This window comes from Coregonus lavaretus (assembly GCF_964263955.1).
Source record: "Coregonus lavaretus genome assembly, chromosome: 37".
NCBI classification, from domain to species: Eukaryota; Metazoa; Chordata; class Actinopteri; order Salmoniformes; family Salmonidae; genus Coregonus; species Coregonus lavaretus.
The window spans coordinates 19256810-19269474 of record NC_140024.1 but is presented as its reverse complement, the minus strand read 5'-3'; the positions used below and the strand labels follow the sequence as shown (position 1 = coordinate 19269474).

Genomic DNA, 12665 nt, shown 5'->3' with positions numbered 1-12665 from the left:
TGATAAAGATGAGCAAAAAAGACTGTATAAAATAAATAATACAATTACTGAGCTATATTGAATGCAAAAGTATTATTTTTTAAATTATTTTATTTTAAAAATCAAAAAAAGATAGGTGTCAAAATTATTGCCACCACCTGTTTTCAATACCTTGCGAGGATAATGATACTGAGCTTTTTTTCTTTCATGTTTTATGAGATTGGAGAACACATTGGGAGGGATCTTAGACCATTCCTCCATACAGAATGTTTTCAGATCCTTGATATCCTTTGGTCTGTGCTTATGGACTGCCCTCTTCAATTCAAACCACAGGTTTTTAATGGGGTTCAAGTCACAGCCCCATAACATCAAATATCCCCCACCATATTTTACAATAAGTATGAGGTTATTTTCTGCATATGTATCCTTCTTTCGAGGCCAAACCCACCTCTAGTGTGTGTGGCCAAAGAGCTCTATCTTCATCTCATCTGACCATAGCACCTGGTTCCAATCCAAGTGGCAATGCCGTTAAGCAAACTTCAGGCATTTGCATTTGTTGGTTGCTCTCAATAAAGGCTTTTTTATGGCAACCCTTCCAAATGGCCTATCGGCATGGAGGTGGCATCTAATTGTAGATTTGGAGACCCCAATATGCGACCAAGTTCTGTAATTCTCCAACTGTGACCCTTCGACTTTTCTTTGCCTTCTGAACCATCTTCCTCACTGTGCGTGGGGACAAGCTACAAATTTCCTCTACCAGGCAAGTTTACCACGGTTCCAATGGTTTTAAACTTCTTAATTGTTGCCCTAATAATGGTTAGTGGTATATTTGTTTTTTCAGTTCTTTTTTTGTACCCATTGCCTGATTTATGTTGTGTTGGGCATTGCGTTCCTCTCCAGCAGCCAGCTGTGCTGTGTGGATGCATGGCCTGGAGCCCAGACTCAGTCACTCTGAGCTGGGGATTAAGACTGCAGCTAAAGTCCCTCTGTGGAGATAAGTAGCCCAATCGCCACAGCACGAACACCATCTCTGCTCTCTGTGCTATCTGGAAGGACTACTGCAGAGCTCTGACCACTAGAGTTTTATAGTTGAAAGGCATGAACTGGTTAATCCTGGAGTCTCTCTCTCTCACACAAAAACACAAAGGTATTTCATTAATAAAGTATTACATTTGTATTTTGCCGACCTTGACATGGCATTGATAGATATCTCAATATTAACATATGCAGAGCACAAAGTAACACTAAAAACATCACTACAGTAGAAAAGTTGTCCTTTGGTCCAGGAGCAAAGAATCAATAGATGAACTTGATCAAACAGTGAGCAGTATACAGTATTTCAATCAGCCATCCTTCACAAGCCCTCTATGAGAGTAACCTGGCTCAACACCACCCTGTCATGGCTGTGAATAGTCGCATTGCCTATGAAAGGGCCCCATGCCGGAGCGTTACTGGACATCTCTGTAATTGCCCGGCGCCACTGGAGCAGCTTCATCAGAGATGAGAGGAAGTAGGTTCTTATGGTAAACAGCTGTTGATAGGGTCCTGGGCTGTTTCCAAAATGGCACCCTATTCCCTATATAGAGCACTATTTTTGGACAGAGCCTATATAGTAGTAGTATACAGAGCCTAGCCAAAAGTAGTGCACTATATAGGGAATAGGGTGCCATTTGAGACACAGCCCTGGTAATAGGGTCCTGGTGGTGAAAGGGTCCTGGCTGGCTCTCTTACCGTGGTAGATGGTGCTCCTGTTACTGCTGAGGTAAGACTCTACCAGGGGAGCCTGCTCCTCACACTGCTTGGTCCTGCGGGCGCGAGACCGCCCGTCCACATTGGACTGCACCATCAGAGGCTCCTGCCTCTTCTTCTTCTGCTTCTGCTCTAGGAGAGCTCGCTGAAACACACACACACACACACACACACACACACACACACACACACACACACACACACACACACACAGAGACACACACACACAGAGACACACACACACATACACAGAGACATACACAGATTCTTCAATGGGGTTAAATTATTCTTGTATTATTGACACATGCATACACACACTCAAATATCTTCAGATATTGTCTCATATATAATACATGAACATGGATAGATATTTTCTAACACTAACGTTCCACCTTCACACACACACACTATTTTACACCTACACTTGTGGGGACAAAATTAAGTCCCATTCAAAATCCTATTTTCCCTAACTCTTACACTGACCTTAACCCCAAAACCTAACCTTAACCATAACCCTAAAACTAACCCTAGCTCCTAACCCTAACACTAGTTCTAACCTTAATCCTAAACCCCCTAGAAATAGCATTTGACCTTGTGGGGACTAACAAAATGTCCCCAGATAGTCAAATTTTTGTTTATTTACTATTCTTGTGGGGACTTCTGGTCCCCACAAGTATAGTTAAACTCACCCACACACACACACACACACACACACACACACACACACACACACACACACACACACACACACACACACACACACACACACACAAACACACACACACACACACACACACTACGCTGTCTTTCATGTGCAGTGCACACTCACTATAACAAGACAAGACTGTGTCCTTCAGAAAACAAATGTGTCTGTGAGCTCTGGCCCTCCAATCACCTGAGCTAGATTAAAGATTGATTACTAGAAAAACATGTGCACCTGCCCAGCCTGCAATCACACCACAGTCCAAAATAAATTACATTTCTGCTTGTCTTCATATGATGAGCTACAGAACACCCTATCAAGGACAAGATCATTGGGACATGAGTTTGACCTTTGCCTGACTGTGTGTTCCTCAATTCATTCACCTGTACGTGAGTGATTGCCTTCATTTTCTTTTTAATTTCCTGAAGAGGAACCAGACTTGTTGACAGCCCTGTCTTAAGGCCCGCACAGAATGTACGATTTTAGCCGTTATGCCACAATCTTGCTGTCCCAGACAAAAATGGCACGTTGTGGGCAAATTCTTAGGTCGTAAACGATTGTCGGACGTCTTGGCTCGTTCAGTGTGACAGTGTCTAGGTCTGCCAAATAAGTACCGCTACGTGCAGTCGTAGACGCCGACAAAGTTCTGACCGTGTCAAACATGTTGAGCCTTTATCGTGTAGTGTAGCTGGTGTTACGAGCCAATCCTGGTGACTGACCAATAGGAACACGGCCGGCACTGAGTATGCACACAATAACATGATTATTGCGAATACTCAGATTAATATAACAGTTCGATTTAAACGTTTACATGCTTTGCAAGAAAAGTTATTTCCCTAATAATCTTGTTTACATGACACATCTGAAATCATGCTACTTGATGGGATTTTGATAAACGCACAAAATCGGCAATCAAAAAATATACGTTGTACCACAGTGATCATGTTATTTTTGGGAAGCCTATTTGATTCTGAGTTTGGAAATATAACGTTTGTAGGTGAAAACTATTTAGAAGATGCATAATTTCAGTTTTTCCGAATGAATTTCACTCGTGCATTCGCTTGCGCTGCTGGTGCTTAAACATGCGCAGATCCAATACACCACTGCAGTTGACCTAGCCTACATCGGCTGATATAGCATTGCAAGCCTGTCACAGAATGTGACAACAAAACTGAAGTAAATCGTACAATCTGGCCAGGTGGATATCACTGGTGGAAAAAGTACCCAATTGTCATACTTGAGTAAAAGTAAAGATACCTTAATAGAAAATGACTAAAGTAAAAGGGAAAGTCACCCAGTAAAATACTACTTGAGTAAAAGTCTAAAAGTATTTGGTTATAAATATACTTAAGTATTAAATGTAAATGTAATTGCTAAAATATACTTAAGTATCAGAAGTAAAAGTATAAATCATTTCAAATTCCTTATATTAAGCAAACCAGAAGGCATGTTTTTCTTGTATTTTGAATTTACGGATAGCCAGGGGCACACTCCAACACTCAGACATAATTTACAAACAAAGTATTTGTGTTTAGTGAGTCCACCTGATCAGAGGACGTAGGGATGACCAGGGATGTTCTCTTGATAAGTGCGTGAGTGGGACCATTTTCCTGTCCTGCTAAGCATTCAAAATATAACGAGGACTTTTGGGTGTCAGGAAAAATGTATGGAGTAAAAAGTACATTATTTTCTTTAGGAATGTACTGGAGTAAAAGTTGTCAAAAATAAACACTAAAGTACAGATACCTAAAAAAAGACGACTTAAGTAGTACTTTAAAGTATTTTTACTTACGTACTTACACCACTGGTGGTAACATCGCACAGTGTGACATGTAATAATGGTAAAAGACTGACTCCTACGTCCAGTGTGGGAAGGCCTTTAATCACACGGCTGACCAAAGATATGCCTGAACCTTCAGCTGCAGAAGTATATGAACTCTCTAATATGATTCACACACTGACACACAGAAACCAAAAATTAATATAACACTTCTTTTCTCACACAAATCCTTTATCCTTATCCGGTAGCTCAGTAGAATCTGTGTCATTGCACAGATTCATTATCCTACTTTCACACTAAATAATGACTTTCCTTTTCCCACAAGCCAATTCAATTGACATCATAATCCTAGTTTTGAGCAGTCACAAACTTTTAAACTTCCTGTAAAAGCCAGCTCTCCTGAGGGCACAGAGTGTTAGAGCTCCACCCCCTCAGAGTTCAAAAACAGCGAAAGCTAGAGCAAGAAGAGTTTCTTCTAACCTCTGCATAGCACAGTCTCAGAAACACCTCCTCAGAGCCTTCTGCTTCTGTAATTAATGTTTCAGGACCACTGCCCCAATCCGTTTCTCCTCAGCTCTATCCCCCTCTCTGGCAATGTGGAAATCTACATTAAGTATTACTACAGCTTGAGGATCCCTTCCATCCTGCTGCAGTCAGCAGTCATCTGAGATTATGCAAGTTTACAAACAGAGGGAGATCCCAAGGCTGGAAGCTCATCAAATATTGAGGGAATCCCTGATGAAGCAGGAACACCACTAGACTGTACTCTGCTGTACTGTTGTCAGCTGTACCAGTACAGAGTGCCCTTAATCTTAACCCATGGCTGTGTCCCAGTTCTCCACCCTTTTCACTAAGTGGGCACTTGCACACCTTCTGTCATGAATCTAAAAGCATTTGATTGGTGTTATCGTTGGCTAGAGGGAGTTTCCATGCCAGGAAGTGTGCAAGTGCACACTTTGGGAAAAGGGTGGAGAATTGGGATTGTGTCATTTAGCCCATCTCTCAGCCATGACCAGAACACAACGTCTCAGCACACTCTAGCAGTGAGTGTGGAGGAGGAGGAGGTGGCATGAACTAAGTTAACCAGGAAGAACCATGGAGGAGCACATGTCAGCTCCATGGCTGTCCAAAACATCACCAGTCAGTGTACAGTGAAATAACCAACCAATAAGTTATCCTCTTCCTACTCTCCCTCCTCTCTCTCCGCCAATAATATGTTGTCCTTCTCTCATGCACAATGCCTGACAGTACATGTACAGCCAGGAGGTTACCAAGAAATTCACAATTTGATTAGCATGTGAGGTGAATAACCAACATCATCGCATGTGCCAACTTGTGGACCTAAAACAAAATCGTTACAGCATCAGGACTGGTTATGCAACTTGCTACAGTAAACAGAGAAAGGGTCTATCTTTCTTTTGCACAGAATATCTATACTATTTTTTTTTATGTTCTCAGTCTTTTGTGGAAAAGCAGTACATTTAATATTATGTTCTTTAACAAACAATTCCTTTAAAACATATCTACTCTGAGAATACAATGCAAAAGTGGTATGTTACAACAGATGGACGGTTGGTTTGAGCTTTCCTTCAGTCTGCAGTGTTTGTCAAATTGATGCAATCCCAGGCTCCTTAATTACTATAGCAAGAACACATGATGGAGATCATCCTGTACATGTCATGCTGAACAACCTTACAATGCATTTCCACATAACACATTGGGGGCGATGAAACAACGGAGCCCCATTCATTTTCAATGGAGGGAGGTGAAGTGGACGGGGGGAACGTTGGGCGATGCGAGCATGGGCGAGGGAGCGTGAACAGGGCGGGACCAGAGTTGGGGAAAGCTGAACTTTATGCAAATACTCTGCGATATCGCGACGCTATGGACCAATCAAAGCTCACTATAGCTTCCAGCCCCTACTGGATTGGCTGTTGATACCTAGCACTACCTAGCCTGCTTGCTAGCACCCACAAGAGGGAGAAGCTAGAGTGGATATCCAAATTATTGCGTTATGTGGAAATTCCCTCTTAGCCTCAGATCCTTCTGTCTTCATATGCAAAGCAGCTGAGCAATAATGGTCATTCTGTCCTCAGCTATTGAGTGACCAAGCCATGGGAGTTTCATGGATAATAGACTCACAGTAACGACAACCACATAACCAAAACCCTCAAACTGAAGGTTCAAACCAGTGCAACCAAAATCAATTTGACCAGTATGTCCCATTACTGTAACATGAGAAATGGTTTTGCAAGAGGGACCTGGTCAATTCTGCAGAGAATCTACAGAGAGATACACCGACAAACAGAACAGTCTGCAGCACAACAGACCCCTAGTCCAGACTATAAGTCCAGACTATAAGTCCTCTGTCACTAACATCACACTGTGTGAACCCAACAGGAACTCCCTGAGCGAATACCAGCAGGCCACTACCGCGCTGCTCTGCCCTCACTCTGACTCCAACACAACAGTCACTGTCCAAACAGCAGGTTTACACACAGACAGTCAGACAGTCCTCTTTACACACTCATCTGATCTGAACACATCAACCTGCTAATGTACTTCACAGGCTCATGACCAGACACTTCTGTCCATGTCCAACAGAATCAGACAAATATACTCAGATAAAACAGAAGCACAATGAGGGCTGTGACGGTCATGAATTTTGGATGACAGTAATTGGCCAGCCAAATGACCACGGTCACCGTAACAGTTTGAATTGCGAGTATACCCATGAGTTTACGAGGGTTAGAGGTTCCAAGCCCGTTCTATTCATTCTATTTCTATGTGTGCTGCTGCTGTATTGCAGAAGGGGTGTTGCCTAGGCAACCAAAGACTTGTTTGCTTGTTAGCCTCTTACGAACCATCCTGATCTCGCAAGCTCACATTCTGTTTCCGTGTAGTGAAACAGAATGTAAGCTCGTGAGATCAAGATGGTTCTTACAAAGCTACAAATGCCCAGCCGTCGCGTCTTCAGTCAGCTGTTCATTCCACCCCCAAAAATATTTTTTTTATTTTTTTTACGGTTTGGACGGTTATTTTATTTTCATGATGGTCTTCATCCACAACCGTCGGTTGCACAGTTTTACAGTAATTGTGCCAGCCCTAAGCACAATACGGCATGAAAGTGATGCGTAGAATTCCAGGAAGCCGTTTTTGAACTTTTTGAATGGTGTTCAATGGGTAGAAAAACGTAGTGTAATGGTCTTCAGCGCAATAAAATTCATAAAGGCATCTGGCAGACGTAAATTAATCCACAAACACAAATATAATTGTATATACAGTGAGCTCCAAAAGTATTGGGACAGTGACAATTCTGTTGTTGTTTTGGCTCTGTACTCCAGCACTTTGGATTTAAAATGATACATTGACTATGAGGTTAAAGTGCAGACTGTCATCTTTAATTTGAGGGTATTTGCAGCCATATCGGATGAACTGTTTAGAAATTACATCACTTTTTGTACATTGTCCCCCCATTTTAGGGGACCAAAAGTATTGGGACAAATTGACTTACAGTACCAGTCAAAAGTTTGGCCACACCTACTCATTCATTTTCTTTATTTTTACTATTTTCTACATTGTAGAATAATAGCGAAGACATTAAAACTATGAAATAACACATATGGAATCATGTAGTAACCAAAAAAGTGTTGCCACCCTTTGCCTTGATGACAGCTTTGCACACTCTTGGCATTCTCTCAACCAGCTTCATGAGGTAGTCACCTGGAAATGTATTTCAATTAACAGGTGTGCCTTGTTAAAAGTTAATTTGTGAAATTTCTTTCCTTCTTAATGCGTTTGAGCCAATCAGTTGTGTTGTGACAAGGTAGGGTTGGTATACAGAAGATAGCCCTATTTGGTAAAAGACCAAGTCCATACTATGGCAAGAACAGCTCAAATAAGCAAAGAGAAATGACAGTCCATCATTACTTTAAGACATGAAGGTCAGTCAATTCTACAATGTAGAAAATAGTAAAAATAAAGAAAAACCCTGGAATGAGTAGGTGTGTCCAAACTTTTGACTGGTACTGTATACGTGTATTAAAGTAGTCCAAAATGTGGTATTTGGTCCCATATACATGAATGCGTATGCTACCATGATTACGGTTAGTCCTGAATGAATCGTGAATAATGAAGAATGAGAAAGTTACAGACGTCTGTAACTTTCTCACTCATCATTCATTATTCACGATTCATTCAGGATTATCCATAATCATGGTAGCATCCACATTCATGGAGAAGTGTTTAGAAACATATTCTATTCTTATTTACAATAAAAGTGACTCCAAAATGACACAATACATTATTTACCATTCATTTCTATTGGGCACAAAATAATCTGAAACACAACCAAAAACAAACAGCAACTGCATCCAACAAACTTGACGTAGTCATTGTGTGCTATGAAAATGGGACCAAATACTTAACTTTTTACTACTTTAATACACACATAAGTGAATTTGTCCCAATAATGTACAAAAAGTGTTGTAACTTCTAAACGGTTCACCCGATATGGATGAAAATACCCTCAAATTAAAGCTGACAGTCTGCAGTTTAACCTCAGTCATTGTATCATTTCAAATCCAAAGTGCTGGAGTACAGAGCCAAAACAACAACAAAATTGTAATTGTCACTGTATATCTGTGTTTTCACATATTTGATGACATAATCATCAAACCCATTCAAAAGATTAGGGAATAGGACCCGGAAGAATGAGATGACATCACTTGCACATCATATAGGTGAGAAAGTTTTGCGATGTTCATTGAAACTACTCCCATGTTTATCAGATCACTTAACTTTACAATTAGCATCTCCAACCATTTCCTGACTTTGAATCCTCTGAAAGTATTGCAGAATGAGTTGTGCTAAATCCAAGCAGTGTGGTGTAGTGTTATCTGAAATGCTTGAAAGTCTCTCTGCTGATTTGGTTTATGTTAATGTAGTACCGTAAACCCTAATCCTCTGTCTATCCCTTTAATCCACTGTGATTAGCCTCAGATCATCATTTGGAAAAGAATCTCCTGCAATTTGTTCCAACATTTCAGGAAATGCAATAAATGTAACATGTAGGGAGAGGTTGCTGATGTAACCCAGTTTCTTGATGGAATTACACAGGGCCGATGAAAAGATGGTAATTGATGAGTTTCTTGAGAGTGTCACCGCTGTCGACGCCATTTTCTACGCTGGTCATGTCTGAGATAACACTTTGCTAAACATCTTTATCATGTAGCATGGACAGCAAAACAGCACAGAAGTGACACAAAAGGCTGATCGGCATAATACACTTCTGATAGCTCATTATCACACATTATAAACTGGGTGGTTTGAGCCCTGAATGCTGATTGGCTGAAAGCCGTGGTATACGAGACCGTATACCACAGGTATGACAAAAATTTACTTTTTATTGTTCTAATTACGTTGGTAACCAGTTTATAATTTCATTAAGGCACCTCAGGGGTTTGTGGTATTTGGCCAATATACCACGGCTAATGACTCTGCGTTGTGTCGTGGTATATTGGCCATATATCACACCACCTCGGGCCTTATTGCTTAAGTATAACACTGATGGCATCTCCTAAAAAAAATTAGCCAGATTAGCTTTAGCTGTCTTCAGGGTGGGTGAGTGGTTGATGGGTGCAATTTATGCTGGCTTTCATCCCTGCCTAATAATCAGAGATTGAATTATTTTCTACCAGGACAACCAGGTGTGTGAACTTTCTAGTTCCAGTACAGTCTCCTCTACCAGCCAAGGAACAACAGAGGAGGTTCATATCAGGAAGTGGCTGAGCTGCTCTGGTACAGTACAGGGACATGGGAGACCTACCTGTCTGTCTAGCTTCTGTTGGCGGAGGTTGCTGCCCTCATCGTCCAAGGTACTGCAGAGAGAGAGAGAGAGAGAGAGAGAGAGAGAGAGAGAGAGAGAGAGAGAGAGAGAGAGAGAGAGAGAGAGAGAGAGAGAGAGAGAGAGAGAGAGAGAGAGAGAGAGAGAGAGAGAGAGAGAGAGAGAGAGAGAAACAATGAGAGAGAGAAACAAAGAGAGAGAGAGAAACAAAGAGAGAATCAGAGACAGAGAGAAACAAAGAGAGAGAGAGACAAAGAGAGAGAGATGGTTAAAACAAAAGCACTTTCAATTTTTTTGACTTTCTACAGAACAGACCCATACACTCCAGATAGGAAAAACATTAGTTTCCTCTTGTTTGATACACTGCGAGAACCAACCACTTGGAAATAATGAGAAATGGTGATACATTAATCTCTCTCATGCAGCTTTCCTGTGATGCAGAAAACAGCAGGTGATCCCTTGAAAATGCAGTGTCTGTCACTGGAGGAGAGAAAATAGTTATTGGGAGTGACATGTCATGTTGCCTCCGATATGTTCTCTAGGGAGAGACACATAACTTTTACGATTAAATTACAAAATCTGTAGAATGACATCATACAGAGATCAGTAAAAACAGCATGGATATGAAGTGCTAGGGACAATTCTAATCATAATCACAATTGGACGTTGATCAAATGTCTTTATCCTGTGTGATAGGACTATAAAGGCAATTGTAAGGAACGCTCTGTCTCAGCCAGTCGCCATCTTTCCCATCCCTCCCACCCCGAAACACATGCAACCTCTAAATCAGTCATGACACACTCCCTGATTGCCCAGACCATTTAAACTAAAGGGTTCTTAATTAAAGACAATAAGAGACTGAAGGTCAGGGGAAGGGGAACAGTGTTTCAGCTGGGGGGGTAGATGGAGCAGAACCGGGGGGGGGGGGGTCAATATTATGTGTGTGTGTGTGTGTGTGTGTGTGTGTGTGTGTGTGTGTGTGTGTGTGTGTGTGTGTGTGTGTGTGTGCCACATACACAGTACATCTCCCTTTCTGAAACACACACAGAAAACCACTCACTAGCGACAGTCAGCAATCAAGTGTGTGAATGTGTTTTAGACAGGCAGATAATGACTTAAACAGAGCTGTTACAATGAGGGTCAACTACCTATCGCATTACGGTAGAGAAGACATGCTAATTGATATGCATCAGTGGTAAGCTAGAATGTGCATTAGACCCCTCCACCCTTGTCGCCCCCACCCACCCCCGCCCGCCACCATTGATGTCAATAACAACGTAGTCTGAATAGAACCCATTGACCCCCCCAACATTTATGCATTAATGCTATCCCTATTGGGAACACAGCGCTGGTGAAGTTCCAGGTGAGTGTTTTATGTGTTTTACCTGCAGTGCAGAGGGATGTCTTAGCAGATATTCTATTTTCATGTTCCCTCCACAGAATATAGTTATAATGTTGTGCTGTCTGCCAGCATCACATGAATAATCAATGAGGGTTGTCGTCGTAAAGAAAAACAATTAGTTAAAATGCCTTACATTACGTTTTACATAGTAAAACAGGGACATCTTTTTCCCTGATACACTCTTGTCTAATACACTCAATATAGTACAGGTTTTCAATGGCATTTCTCTGAAATCATGCCAATTCCACAATTTCTGTTGCCAAGTCCTTCATGCAATTTATGCTGTTTTTTCCTCGGTTTAAATATCAAACATTTTCATAGAAATTGGTGATGTATGATTGTTGTGCAAGCACTTGCACTATATTCAAAAAGCCTGTGTACAGTGAGGGAAAAAAGTATTTGATCCCCTGCTGATTTTGTACGTTTGCCCACTGACAAAGAAATGATCAGTCTATAATTTTAATGGTAGGTTTATTTGAAACGCATGTAAACATTTTTATAAAATGATTTGCATTATAATGAGGGAAATAGGTATTTGACCCCCTCTCAATCAGAAAGATTTCTGGCTCCCAGGTGTCTTTTATACAGGTAACGAGCTGAGATTAGGAGCACACTCTTAAAGGGAGTGCTCCAAATCTCAGCTTGTTACCTGTATAAAAGACCTGTCCACAGAAGCAATCAATCAATCAATCAGATTCCAAACTCTCCACCATGGCCAAGACCAAAGAGCTCTCCAAGGATGTCAGGGACAAGATTGTAGACCTACACAAGGCTGGAATGGGCTACAAGACCATCGCCAAGCAGCTTGGTGAGAAGGTGACAACAGTTGATGTGATTATTCGCAAATGGAAGAAACATAAAGTCACTGTCAATCTCGCTCGGCCTGGGGCTCCATGCAAGATCTCACCTCGTGGATTTGCAATGATCATGAGAACGGCGAGGAATCAGCCCAGAACTACACAGGAGGATCTTGTCAATGATTTCAAGGCAGCTGGGACCATAGTCACCAAGAAAACAATTGGTAACACACTACGCCGTGAAGGACTGAAATCCTGCAGTGCCCGCAAGGTCCCCCTGCTAAAGAAAGTACATATACAGGCCCGTCTGAAGTTTGCCAATGAACATCTGAATGATTCAGAGGAGAACTGGGTGAAAGTGTTGTGGTCAGATGAGACCAAAATGGAGCTCTTTGGCATCAACTCAACTC

At 41.5% G+C, this 12665-nt stretch overlaps 1 protein-coding gene across 1 annotated transcript in view; it reads right to left on the bottom strand.

Moving 5' to 3' along the window:
* tub (TUB bipartite transcription factor) overlaps nucleotides 1-12665 on the bottom strand; it is a gene marked incomplete at its 5' end in the record, with an annotated part of 106633 nt that overhangs the window by 21126 nt on the left and 72842 nt on the right. Inside the window, 2 exons of the mRNA XM_084154686.1 lie at nucleotides 1711-1873; nucleotides 10039-10090. Of these exons, the coding sequence (XP_084010812.1) occupies nucleotides 1711-1873; nucleotides 10039-10090 (215 nt within the window). The remainder of the gene's footprint in view (nucleotides 1-1710; nucleotides 1874-10038; nucleotides 10091-12665) is intronic.